Source organism: Zingiber officinale, chromosome 8B (assembly GCF_018446385.1).
Source record: "Zingiber officinale cultivar Zhangliang chromosome 8B, Zo_v1.1, whole genome shotgun sequence".
Lineage (NCBI taxonomy): Eukaryota > Viridiplantae > Streptophyta > Magnoliopsida > Zingiberales > Zingiberaceae > Zingiber > Zingiber officinale.
Genome location: NC_056001.1, coordinates 36,226,576 through 36,240,110, shown reverse-complemented (window position 1 = coordinate 36,240,110; position 13,535 = coordinate 36,226,576). Strand labels below are relative to the sequence as shown.

The following is a 13,535-nucleotide window of genomic DNA, read 5'->3' as shown; positions in this document are numbered from 1 at the left end:
AAGCCGTTTCTCGCGATCGAATAGAATGTTGCTGAATCAATCTGACTAATCGATTCAGCAAAGCTTAATCGACTGGGGTAGTCGATTAAGGTTGAAAATATAGTTGTTATGCAGGAAGAAAAGGGATTTGTGTGCACTGTTCACGACATCTCTTCCCCGACTATCTTCACCGAGCTCACACAACTTCACACCAGATTCTTGGAGACTTAGAGAGAAGTGTTGCTGCACTTCTAAGTTGATCAAGAGGTGTCTACAAGGAAGAAGTAAGAAGATAGAGTTTCATTTGTTGTAAATCTTGTAAGATTTTATATTGTATTAGCTTCTTTTGTTCTCCTTCTTGTATCTTTGTTTTAAGAGCTTGTACAAGGCTTCTCCGCATTCAGAGTGTTTCCAAGAAGGAGGGTTTACATAGTGGATGTATGAAAAAGGGTCAGATTCTTGGATTAGTTACCTCGTTTGAGGTGGATACTAAGTAAATCCATCTTGTTAGTATTGGGGAGCTTTGCGTCAAGTTTATCCGCTACACATCATCATCGACAAGGCGCGAGAAGCTATTCACCCTCATCCCCCTCTAGCTCCAAAGTGTCCCAACAGTCCGAGTGCCCAGAAAGAGCCTATTAAAAGGATTTCGACCAGAGCCTTCTTTAGATTACTTACTCTGACTTTCATACTCGTGCACTTCTTTGAGAAGACTACGACGATATCAAAAGGCTGCTCCAATAACTGACGATCAAATAATTGTGTTTCTACTTTTTCTTGTTGGTAACATTCATTTTACAATTTGTGTACTCAAATTTTGTAACCCTATTTTGGAGTTGATAGCAATTGCCAAACGAAAAAAACTCAATGAGTACAAACCTTGAAGTATGAGTCGTCGAAAACTCTGAACCAAGTAAAAATACGTGTGTTAGCGTCTGTTATTTGTCCTTTCTCTTTTCTCTTTTCCACTGCTTTTATTTTAATTGTTATAATTGAAAAAGTGATGAATATTATTCACCCCCTCTAGTATCTTTTCGATGCTACAATTTTATCGGTTTAGTTTGTTTGTTTATTTTAAATTTGATCGGTTTGGCTTGTTAAAAAAAATCAGTTCGTCAATTAATTTAGTTCGATTTTAACCTAATTACTCATCCCTAGTTGAAATATCTTATCATTCTGAAATAGGAGTACATTTTATAATAGGAGAAGAGAGAAATTTCCAGCGTCGCCGTTGAGACGCAAGATGATAAAGCAAACTAAACTGTAAACTCAAATGCATTAGGGAAAACTTATTAGTAGATGAGTTTTGATGAAAATCCTATCTCTTGCCACAAGTTGAGAGGAAAATAAGATGGCATGTGGGTAGGATTTTGATTTCTGATGTTTTTAACAACAAGAGAGAGATTGCTTTCAGCGGGTTGAGAGAGAAGATACTTGCTTTCCCCGAGTATAAAGAGAAGATTTGTTTTCCCTGTGAAGAGAGATGTTAAAGTAAGGGCGCTGAACTAATGAAATGTTGCCTTTTTTTTTTAAAAAAAAAATATTAAATATGGCTAGGATGTTTTGAAAAATGAAATCAATCATTGATGGGAGGGATAAAATGGAAATGAGGGGTGCCTTTAGAAATATAAAATTTAGGTACACTTTTTGATTATTCGGAAACTCTAGGCGCGCTTTGAGAAATTGCCGTTAAATGAATGGAAATGAGTTTAGGTATCGAGTAGGATCGGCATTAAATGGGTTGTTGAGTTAGTTGGCCAGCAAGCAAATTATTTTGAATTGCAATGTCATATTTCAAGGATGCTAACAAATTAGAGACAATCTATGAGACATGATGAATTTAAAATCTAATGTACCAAGCCACGTGTCCTTTGCTTGACACTGCCACGTGTTTCATATATGAGAATATCCCAGAGCAGACGGGATCCTTGGTCCCGTCTATCTGATCCGTCCCTGATCAGAGATAATGATTAAAGAGATTCAATCCTCAGATAAGGACCATTAAATCTCTTTAATTATTATAATATATCAAAAACTGGTCCGCTAAAAACGGATTAAGGATTCCTGCTCATCCAGAGTTATAAATGTTGTTAATGCGGTTGATGGACTAGTGTAACCAAATAACTGTAAAAGAGAAGTAATAAATTTTATTTTTGTTTATATATATAAAAGATTTGATATGCTGTATATTCCGTGAATATTAATTATTATTATTTTTTAAAAAATTAAAATTTAGGTTAAAAAAATGGGGGGAAAAAATTAAGAGGTTCACGGGCGGTAACCATATCACCCCCATGTAATGGAGGGCAGGATCCCCTGGCGTCCATGTAATCTGACACCCGTAATTATAGTGTGGGTCAGCCTTATAAATGTGTCAGGGAGAAATTAGTTTTTTAGAAAAAACTATATATTTAAAAAAAAATCAAATTAAATCCTTCTGTTTATTTAGACCGATCCTCTTTAAAGAAGCGACTTTACAGCCAGTGAAGGAAGGGACGACGATGGCAGACCCGGCGGTGTCCCGACCAACCACCACCGGAAGCACCTCCTTCTTCCACTCCGCCGTCGCCCTCCTCCTGTACGTCGGCTTCCTCCACATCAACGCCGCCGTGCTCCTCGGCGCCGCGCTGCTCCTCCCCGCTCGCTATTTCGCCGCGTGAGCCGCCTGATGTCTTCCTTCCCTCCGCCTCCATCTCCCTACTCCTATCTCACCATTCTTCCTCCAACGCAGGGTCGCCGGCTTCCTCCTCCTCACTCTGGTGATCCCCGTCGACGACAAGAGCAACTTCGGAAACCGACTGTCAAGGTGCTTCCTTTTCGCCATCAATCGAAACTCCACCGGCAGATTTATCTTCCTTTCATCTCAAAATCGTTTCTTTTTTGAGATCTTTAGGTACATCCTCAAGCACATAACTGGCTACTTCCCCATCACCCTTCACGCCGACGACGTCGACGCCTTCGACCCCGACCAAGCTTACGGTGATCGCTAACTCTTCCAAGAAACCCCACCTTAAATTTTCCGATCTGAAACCACTGAAACAATCCGCCTTTTCCAGTGATCGGTTACGAGCCGCACTCGCTGGTGCCGATCGCCAACTCAGTTCTCTCCAGCCACGCCGGCCTCTTGCCGCTGCCGAAGATTAAGGTCACGGCGAACAGCGCTGTGAGACACCGATCTTCTCCCTGGTTTTTCCCTTTTGATTCTCTGTGATCTGTTTGTTCTAAAGATTTGGTCCTTTTTGTTGTTGTTGGGATCGGTGCAGTCGTTCTTGATCCCGTTCATGAGGCACATCTGGACGTGGGTGGGGCACGTGCCGGTGACGAGGAAGAGCTTCCTGAAGTGCTTGGGGGCAGGCTACAGCGTCGTCGTCGTCCCCGGCGGAGTAAGGGAGATGGTACACATGGTGCACGATTCTGAGGTTTCATCTCATTAAATTAATATAATTAATTTTATTTATTTATTTATTTGTATTTATATTTTGTTAATTTATTAAATATATTTCTGATATTTTGAGCAGGTTGCCTACCTCAAATCAAGAAAAGGGTTTGTTAAAATTGCCATCGAAACCGGACGACCGTTGGTCCCGGTTTTTTGCTTTGGCCAGGTCTGAAATTTTATACATTTTATTATTGAAAAAAATAAATTTTTAATAATTTTTTATATTAATATATATTTTAATTGGTGGCAGAATAAGATATACAAGTGGTGGAATCCCGGCGAGAAGCTTTCCGCTAGAATTTACGGAGCCATTAAATTTCCTCCGACAATTTTTCTAGGAAGATTTGGGTATTTACATTATGGCCCTCAAAATATTTAATTTTTTTTTAAAAATACTATTTTATTTTTCTTCATATTTATTAATTTATTTATAGATCGCCTATTCCATTTCGTCATCCACTCCATATAGTAGTGGGAAAACCCATCGAGGTGAAGAGAAACCCTAAGCCAACGCTGGAGGAGGTGAGTAAATGTTTCAAATATGAAAAATATTACCGAATTGTTATTTTTAATGGATTTTTTTTTTTCAATATGTAGGTCGATGAGGCTCATGCTCAATTTGTGCGTGCCCTTCAAGAGCTATTTGAGAAATACAAAGCTAGAGTTGGTTACCCTAATCTCGAGCTTAGGATCTTATAATGTTGTAATTCGAGTAAACTTCTTGAGTGATTTTAAAGTAGAAGCAAGACTTTATCATGGGTAATTCTCGATCATATGTATTAGTAAACCGTCATGATGGTTATTAAGTAGTTAATTTTTTATGTGATCCACAACTAAATGCTACTAAATTTAGCATAAATCTATATCATAATTGATATGGTTGTATATAATTTTAGTTGAGTTAAGTTTTGAGATGTTTAAATTTGTTTGGTAAGATAATTGAAATTAAGCTAAGTCAAGCTTAAAATAAATCAAGTCTTTGAAATTATTATTTAAGCTTGACTTGATTTATTTTTGACCAGCTTTGTTTGAGTTTTGTTCATTTAGATGTTATCAAACTTTTAATTCAAATTTAGTTTGAGTTTGATTCGTTTAGATATTATAGAGTTCTCAATTCAAACTTGTTTAATTGTTTAAAAATTTTACTTATTTTATTGGTTATTAAATTTGATAATTTAAGTTTGTTTGTTTATTTTAATTTTTTATTTATTTATTCAGCATATTGATAAAAAATTTATCAATGAACATGATTTAGGACTTCTACAATGGGCGTTAATGTGAAACGTTAATGCTAACGTGGTACACTTTTATTGTTACTATAGCATTAACGCGTTTAATTCTTTGAACGCGTTAATGCTTACTGATTTAATTAAAAAAAAAATAAAAAAAGTATTAACGCGTTTGAGTGTTAAAAGCGTTACAGATGTCCTTACACATGTTGTTCTTGAATATTGTTAAAAAATGTTATTTACGAATATTAACAAATTGAACATATATATATTTAAATTTATTTATTTAGTTTAATAAATTATTTAAATTTATTTATTTAATCGATTATATATATATTTTGAATGAATATAAATAATTATTTTTTTTTCAAATGGAATATCAAACTTGTTCACTAAGATTCATTTACCGCCCTCATAATTGATTATTATATTAAATTAAACAAATTAAATAAATCATTGTAGCAATTGCTACCATGTGTTAATTATTAAACTAAATTTAAAATTAAATAAAATTAGAAAAGTGAAAGTGTTTTTTCCCCTACGCAGAATTTTATTCTGCGGTTGCCACTTGGCGCATCAGGTTATGAGAAGCCAGCGGCTTCTAGATCTTTTGGCGCTTTAAGATTGTGAATTCGGAGCGAGCCCCTTATCTTTTCCCTTTTAGTCCTCCATCGCCGATGGGATCCGCCTCGGCTGCCTCCTCCGCCAAGCCTCTCTTCTCTCCTGCGATCCCCCGTTTGAGATCCCATAAGGGCCCTCGTACACTCGTCGTGGCCGCCGCCGGCATTTCTAGTGCTGTCTCTGAGGCCATGGCCGCCAAGTGGGCACAGAAGACTATCGTCGTCCCTGCTCAGAGGCGCGGATGCCATCTCATCACCCCCAAGGTTCAATCGCCCCCAAATCTGTCTATTTTTCTTCCGATCATCGCTTGATTTTATCTCCCTTAGTAATCAGTAAAAAGCAATTTTTTTCCTGTTGTGTTTGGAAAATGATCCACTGGTCAATCGATAGATGCGTTTGGTTGTACTTGATCTCTTATATATCTTACTGATGGACGCTAGATGTATAGGAAAATGTGATGAAACATAACTCGTATGCTTCTGGTGTTGTGCCAGATTGTTGAAGAGATACAACAAGATTTGTCGGGCTTTAAATGCGGCCTTGCTCATCTTTTCCGTGAGTTTTCGTTGACTGCGATTACAATTTTATTAAAAAAAAAAAATTTGTCCGTTGCATTTTGCTGCTGTTCTTCTGATCAGAAGGTTAAATACTTGTTCAGTGCAGCATACAAGTGCTTCTCTCACCATAAATGAGAATTATGACTCTGATGTTCAGAGCGACACTGAAACATTTCTGAATCGGATTGTGCCAGAGGTGATATTCATAGGTCCCTTTAGTGATTACTGCAAAATATAGAATTGGATTTTTTTTGACGATTTACTTATGATTCATCCTTTGCTTACCGTGTTAGGGTCGATCTGCACCGTGGAAGCACACATTGGAAGGTGAGTAAATGTGAAAATTGCAGCCTCCCAATTTCATTAACACCCAATACTGAAATAGCCTTCTTTCATCTCTGACAATTGCCGGAAAAATCAGTATCAGCTGATAAAGCAGCTACGATTTATTGATCCTGCTGTGCTGATCTTGGCATTAAATATTGTAGAAGAGCTTATGATTGCCATTCCCTATGTATAATTCTTCTAATCAAGCGACCATCCATCTCGAATAATAGCAGCAAGACTATTAATCATGCTTTATCTTTCTGTTTCCATAAGACAGGAATGGTTCGTCTCTTCTTTAAGGAAAGCACACAATTGATTTCTCTCCATTTTGAGGAAGCATAGAAACCTATTCTATTATGTAGCACTTCACTCTATTAGCTTGTAACTTTTGATCATTTTGTTTCAATGTGGTGTAGAGGTTGCTCTCTACTGGATATGGATCCTTTAAGATTAAGCCTTCAGACATTAGAACCCTAATAAATTCATAGCCATTAGTTGGGTATTGTTGTGATCCACTACGATGGACGGTTTTTCAGAGATTTTAGCCTGAGTAAAATCTTTGAGCATTGAAAGGACTTAAAAGGAAGAATTCACTATGGTATTTTCCTTCATATATATTTTTTTTTCAATAGTTCTAACTTGAAGTAGCTTTAAATTATATGCTTATCTAGTAAGGATATATAAGACTATTTGCTGTATGATTTTTGACATCCAAAATCATTCAATAGATAGAAATGATTCTGATTTTTTCGTTTAGGAGATATCCAAACTTTCTCTTGCTCATTGATCGGACATATACAAATACTTAGAGGTGGGCAGGACCACCCAAGATATGGCTTGGCCTGGCATGATTTGGGCTGCGCTTGATACGTGCCATTTAGTGCCAGGCTATGCTCATTTAGAATGAACCTACTGCTCCATTGACACCTCAATAGTTTTTCATTCTCTCTCCCATTTGAAATCACTTTTGAATTATGCTCTTGGCACGGTATGGAATGAACTAGGTTGATTTGGGCAGGTGCTATTCCTGCCCCATTGGCACCTCTAGCTATCCAAACCTTGTGTTGATCATTGCCAAGATATATATATATATATATATATAGCTTGGTATTTTTCTTTCCTTCTCTCATTTGGTAGCTTGAAATGATGTTTATGGTAATGAAAATCTAAATCTTAGTAGGGTTTTTTCTTTCTGTTTTAACAAATAAAATAACAACAACAATAATAATAAAATTAGAAATCTTGTTGGTTCCTGTTCCCCATCCATTTGAGATTTTTTTTGGTTGTTGTTGTTGTGGTGGTTCTTTGCAATTGTATTCTTTGCTTTAAATCAGTGTAGCATCGAATTATCCTTAATCTGTTGATAACTTTGCAGGACCTGATGATATGCCTGCCCATATAAAATCATCTATGTTTGGGTGTGCCCTGACGTACGTGTTTTAGCCCACTTTGTCATATCATAATTCAAATAATCGCAGAAGCTAGACGCCGCTGATACTTTTTATCATTGATGTCTAGGATTCCTATTACTGATGGTCGTCTGAACATGGGAACTTGGCAGGTGAAAACTCAAAATTTTCAACTAACATTGAATTAATGCTCATGCATTAGGGTTTAGATTCAGAATACGGCAGATGAAGTTCTAAATGCTCTGTAAAATTCTTTCTTTTATGGCCATTGGATTTTTTTTTTTTGACCATCTACTTGTTTTGTGTTGGTTTTGTTTCAGGGAATATGGCTCTGTGAACATAGAGATCATGCAACTCCTCGGAAAATTGTCGTCACCCTTAATGGTATGTAGTTTACATAAACTGTCGTCACCCTTAATGGTATGTACTTTACATAAAAACCATTGAACAACTCAAAATTATCATCGTAGCTCTAATAATGGCATGTACTTTGACTGAAAGAATTTGAATTTTAATTGAAATGCCTCAACTAGATTTGTGGATTGGTTTGCTCTATGAACGATACCTCCTAATTTGAAGGTGGAATGATATCATCGTAGCTCTAATAATGGCATGTACTTTGACTGAAAGAATTTGAATTTTAATTGAAATGCCTCAACTAGATTTGTGGATTGGTTTGCTCTATGAACGATACCTCCTAATTTGAAGGTGGAATGATATCATCGTAGCTCTAATAATGGCATGTACTTTGACTGAAAGAATTTGAATTTTAATTGAAATGCCTCAACTAGATTTGTGGATTGGTTTGCTCTATGAACGATACCTCCTAATTTGAAGGTGGAATGAAACATCTCTAACAGTGTCAAAGATTCAATGCATTAATGATATTGGGAATCGATGTTAACTTTTCACTTTAAAACATCAAAGCCATCCAAAACACCACTTATTGTAACTTTGCCTCAACTAACCTATGTCTCCTCTTTATGACATTACAATCTGTTTGTAAATATTTCACATTCATAGAGGAATCCATTTTGTTATGAGACTACCATAACAAATATCAACACCTTTTGTTTTGAGAGGGAGCGTTTCACCAATCATAGTTTATAGAAGAATGAGCTTGAAAGCGAAATCCCCCTTTGTGTGCTTCGTTACACTCCAAGCTCGAACTCTATACAACTTCAAATGATTTTGGAGCACAAGCCATCACGGCTTCGCTGACCGAGAGGAATATCTTGTCCTCGCCAATGAGCTCTGTGAACTTGGCCGTGTGGAGTTTCTGAATCACCACAGGGCCGGGATTTGCAAGAACAAGCTAGAGAAAGAATGATGTAGACATTAGTTTTGGTGTTGGTAGATTGGAGAAGTGGAACTATAACACGACTAACCTGGACTTCATGCTTTTGGAGAGTCCTATACAGTTCTTCGAAGGCATGGATTCCGCTCGTGTCAATGTCTATAACAGCTGCAAGATGATGAGGCGACCAAAAGGGGTAAATGATATATACTTTAATTTACATCTCTCAATCATTGAATAAGAATGTGAAGAGAAGAGTTTTGCTGCTCACGGGACATTTCGACTATCAAGAAAGTTATTTTTGGGAGAATTTTAGCATTTAGCTGCTCTTCTTCGTCCCTCAACCATCTAAGGATCCTGCAATATGTTAGCGAGTTGTTAGTTTTTGAAAGAACAGTATGAATTTTACCATTAATAGTCATTGTTAAAGACAATGACTAGTGTCACTTAGGTCGTAAACTTTACCTCTCTTTGACATAGTTCGAATTTGTGAAATAGACAGCAGAGTCGATTCGCACTATCAAAGCTCCTGGGACTTTGGTTGCTTCCGGGTATTGTTCGACATTTCTATATATCGTTGTTCGAGGAATATGCCCAAGTAAAGCAGTTCGAGGCCTTGTTACTTGCAGGAGGATCTTCGCAATTGATATGCCGACCTATATGTGCAGGAAAAGACTATTTGAAATGCAGTTGATATTAGCAAACACCAAGGCTTTTGGGGATCGAAAGGAGAACTTACAGCGATTAGAAGGCCAATTTCTACAGATACAAAAATTACACCGAGGAAAGCTCCCATGCATGCGATGAAATCTAACTTATCGACCTTCCAAATGAGAGTTGCAGCTTCAATATCAATGAGACTGATCACGGCAGAAATAATGATGGCAGAAAGTATCGCGTTTGGGGTGTATTTGAAGAGGGGCGTGATTACTAGCAAGGTAAGCATGACGATCAGTGACATAACGATATTCGACACCGCTGTCTGACAGCCAGCCATGAAATTGACAGCAGATCGCGAAAATGAACCTACAGGAAAGTCATGTTTCAATAACTTATTATCATAGTGATTCTCAATCATTCACAAAACAAATATATTCACTTATATATGTTACCGGTCGCGACATAGCAAGAAGTCATCGAACCAACTATGTTCATGGTTCCAAGTGCAACCATTTCCTTGTTCCCGTCCAATTGATAGTCTTTCATGGCGGCAAATGTTCTTCCAATTGCGATTGCTTCCTGATGCATGCACACCATCATTTTTCAACTTCCAATTTGTGAAAGGAAATTTTGTTTTTAGTTCTGAAACCAAGTTTAGAGGTTAATTACCGTCAAAGCTATCAGTGCAGCTATCGCACCAATTCTGAATCCTTTTGCAGCATAATGACCGTGGAAGTGAATCCGGTTGATCGAGGATGGGTTGAGTCCTTTATCTATATGTCTCACCTGCAACATGAAACAAGAATCAGTGATCTAACTCGAATCTTGTTCACCTTTCTTGAACACGTGTAGCAGAGCTGAGAACATACAATCTGTACACCGTGCTCATCGGCCCTGGTTATATATACGAAAAAAGTGGACAGGACCACCGATATCAAGGGTGCAATTGCAGGTGCCCAGAAAAATTTCTTATTTTTCTTTCCCTGTAAAGAGACTGAGTTGCTCAAAATCATGAATCATACGAGTTATATTCTTTAAGGCTTTTCGAAAAGAGAATTATGCGCGTACAATGTACTTAGCCGATAACAGAAATGCCAAAAAGACCGTCCCAATCATTATCGTCTGCCAGTTCCACTGCAACATGATAAAATTTGAATCAGATTTGCCAAACATCCACCTCGCAAGAGAAAACAGTGGATAGTTTGTAGCTATACCCCATGGTGAACAGAACCCCAAACCGACTTCATCACTGAAACGATATCTGTATTCTTAGTAAAATTTTTAATTCCAAGAAATCCTTTCAGCTGCTGAAGTGAAATTGTGATTGCAGCTCCAGCCATAAATCCAACAATGGCAGCATGCGATAGGAATTCAACAAGAAACCCTAATCTGTGACACATAATAGATGCTGGATTACCTTTCCACACACACATATCAGAGAAAAAGATAGAGATCACCTCAGGAAACCAAGTGCTGCCTGAGTGACACCAGCAAAGAAGGTTGCTGTAAATACAAGCCGCTGATATTCTTCCTTGTTAGTTGTAGGATCTATTTCCTTCCTTACAAGAGTTCCGATCAAGAGAGAGACGACCGCCACCGGTCCAATAGCAATGTCCCTTGAGCTACCCATTGCCGCATATATTAGTGGCGGAACAAAACTAGAGTCTGACAATGTGGAGAAAAACAAAATTAGTTGCTTGTTTGTAAAGTTTCAATTCTCGTGTTCTAAAGAAGTATAACTTACAGAGCCCATATTTTGGATCCATGTTAGCTAGCTTAGCGTAACCAATGTCCTATTCAAAGAGAGAAATGGCCTCAGAAATTATATATAATAGAATCAAACAATTTAACTGTTTCCAGTTATGCGTACCTGAGGGATGCAAAGACTAGCTATCGTTAAGCCGGCAATAAGGTCACCTTTCAACTTAGTAAGGTTGTAGTTTCTTCCCCATTCGAGGATTGGAAACAAGAACTGAAGGCTCAACACCAGCTTCCTTGCTCTGGGTTGATCCTTGTAAGGGCGCAGAGGATCATCTGCAAAGAATGTCTCTTTGAATGTGTCTGCAAACTCACTGACGAGCTTCCTCCTCTGTGGGAGTCCCACCTTGTGAATATCCTTTGAATTCTCAGTCAGATTGTGAGAGGAAGAAAGGCCGCGTGCCTCGAAATTATTGTTATCAGCTTCAGCAGAGACTGGCTGCACCATTGCTCAGTTTGTTCGTAGAAGCAGGAGTTCTGAATTTGAGAAGAAGCACAAGAATGTTCAGAAATCAAAGGAGTTGTTGAAATTTAAGAAGACAATGTGACACAAGAAAACAAAAGAAAAAGAGATTAGGTTCAGATTCAACAAAAGAGACGGCATCAAAAGATAATGCAGTTGTTTTGAAAAAAACACGCCATGTTCTAGAATCATGAGAAAAGAAGGAGAAGGAAGAAAAAAAAAAAGACACAAGATTTACGTTTGAAACATATTAATTTCATGAATATAGTATTTCAAGTACCTAATAGAATTATCAGTTATACTTATACCAGAAAATCTAATCGCAAAAACCAGCAAATCATATGTAATTTGCTCAAACCCAATATATAGCACCGAACCACATATCCTATTTGAATTCCTCAACTCTCTCAAACAACTATTGCCGATTCTGAATCTAGATGTTATAAAGACTGTATTCAAGCTAGTGAAGAATGATAGAAATTTCTTTCTCATTAAAATTAATACAAATCTAAAGCAGGTTCCTGGTCAAACATTCATCCAAATTTTATTGCTTGATTGATAGTACTAGTGGCAATCTATAGGATCAGCCTACAAGAGTTGACTTGTTAGGCGATCTGCAAAATGTTCTTTGGAATTTATATATGTCAATAACGATCGCTTTCACAAAGTCCAATGAAGCAGAAAATCGATGATGATCATCAATTTGTAAAGAAAGAAAAAAAAAGGGTTCGTTCTCTTCGACTATGGAGACACTATTTAACATTTATTACTAGGGAAAATCACATGGCCACGCTTACAAAAGGGGTTCAACGTTGGGTGTGCACAAAGCTCTTAAACCGAATTATCAATTTATCATCGAGATGGAGACGAACAAAAAGCAACCTAGATTTGCATTTCCTCCAACTATTCAATGGAGAAAGAGGAAAAGGAAAGGAGATACGGATCTAGTGGGAAGAGTGGACCTTTCGAGGGCAACAAGCACTACAATAAACGAAACAAAAAAAAAAGGAAGGGGGAAGAAACCAATCAGAACTGACCTTCAGGAAGCCAAACTAAATCTGTACTTGGGAGCCACTGACGATTGCCTCCACTTCCTCCCAAATCTCGCTCCCACCACCGCTACCACCGCAGTTCCACAGATTCGAAACAATGAATCGCATGCGCGAGCACTGTTGCAGAGACGATTAAATCCTCCGATCGCCAGCTTCCTGCCTCATTCACTACCGTCGATCTGCTCCTCGCCTCCGCGCCCAGTGGAACTTTGACGAGGGAGCGGATAGAGACTGCTTTGGAAAACTGAGGAATGGCCCGAACCTGTCCACATTCGTTGAATGACAGCAAGCTTCCTATCCATGGTCGATGCTACCTATAGTCGTCGGTCCAAGCTTCTCCCAACTTTTCTGCTTGGCGGAAATCGCCTCGCCCAAATCCGTGGCGTTTGTTCCCGTTCACAAAAATAATAAACAAATGCTTTTCTGCGCGACTTTTCTCAGTCTTTTATGCGGACGGAGAGAATTTCATATTGCCCCCCGGAGTTCCCTAAATTTACCATTATAAATTGTGTGCCAAAAACAAGCACTTAAGTTGGTTTTGTTGTAAATTAACTTAAAATCAAGGACTATAGGAAAAAAGAAATTGAGATGGAATAAAATTAGTCTAAATGAAGACAAAATGACATTATCACCTCATTTAATTTTCATTAGGAGACAATGACAAATGACTCAATGTGAAACAAAAGGAGAGACTTTGAAGACTTGGTGCAATAATTCTTTTTTTTTTTTTCCTTTTTCAAATAA

At 37.8% G+C, this 13,535-nt stretch overlaps 3 protein-coding genes across 4 annotated transcripts; 2 read left to right on the top strand and 1 right to left on the bottom strand.

Moving 5' to 3' along the window:
* The first annotated feature begins 2,422 nt into the window (after positions 1-2,422).
* On the top strand, positions 2,423-4,239 carry LOC122015468 (diacylglycerol O-acyltransferase 2D-like). Of its 2 annotated transcripts, XM_042572373.1 has the most exons (9): positions 2,424-2,635; positions 2,711-2,785; positions 2,873-2,958; positions 3,036-3,142; positions 3,243-3,398; positions 3,498-3,584; positions 3,669-3,766; positions 3,853-3,940; positions 4,016-4,239. In XM_042572373.1, exons 1-9 carry the CDS (start codon positions 2,481-2,483, stop codon positions 4,115-4,117), a joined length of 954 nt encoding a protein of 317 aa, XP_042428307.1. In that variant the 5' UTR covers positions 2,424-2,480; the 3' UTR covers positions 4,118-4,239. The 2 variants fall into 2 exon arrangements, with proteins under 2 accessions (XP_042428305.1, XP_042428307.1); XM_042572371.1 differs by having other exon boundaries at positions 2,423-2,635; positions 2,711-2,958.
* Positions 4,240-5,272: 1,033 nt separating this feature from the next.
* On the top strand, positions 5,273-8,103 carry LOC122014866 (UPF0047 protein YjbQ-like). Its single transcript, XM_042571354.1, has 7 exons — positions 5,273-5,531; positions 5,763-5,823; positions 5,927-6,021; positions 6,119-6,152; positions 7,528-7,582; positions 7,671-7,713; positions 7,882-8,103. The coding sequence occupies exons 1-7, from the start codon at positions 5,325-5,327 to the stop codon at positions 7,951-7,953; spliced, it is 567 nt and encodes a 188-aa protein (XP_042427288.1). The 5' UTR covers positions 5,273-5,324; the 3' UTR covers positions 7,954-8,103.
* Positions 8,104-8,430: 327 nt separating this feature from the next.
* LOC122014864 (sulfate transporter 1.3-like) lies at positions 8,431-13,193 on the bottom strand. The gene is made up of 14 exons (XM_042571353.1): positions 12,777-13,193; positions 11,389-11,753; positions 11,263-11,311; positions 10,976-11,183; positions 10,733-10,907; positions 10,587-10,652; positions 10,388-10,501; positions 10,188-10,304; positions 9,971-10,097; positions 9,598-9,884; positions 9,324-9,514; positions 9,130-9,215; positions 8,950-9,026; positions 8,431-8,876 (listed from the first exon to the last, which is right to left on the bottom strand). The coding sequence occupies exons 2-14, from the start codon at positions 11,722-11,724 to the stop codon at positions 8,733-8,735; spliced, it is 1,977 nt and encodes a 658-aa protein (XP_042427287.1). The 5' UTR covers positions 11,725-11,753; positions 12,777-13,193; the 3' UTR covers positions 8,431-8,732.
* Between the last annotated feature and the right edge of the window lie 342 nt (positions 13,194-13,535).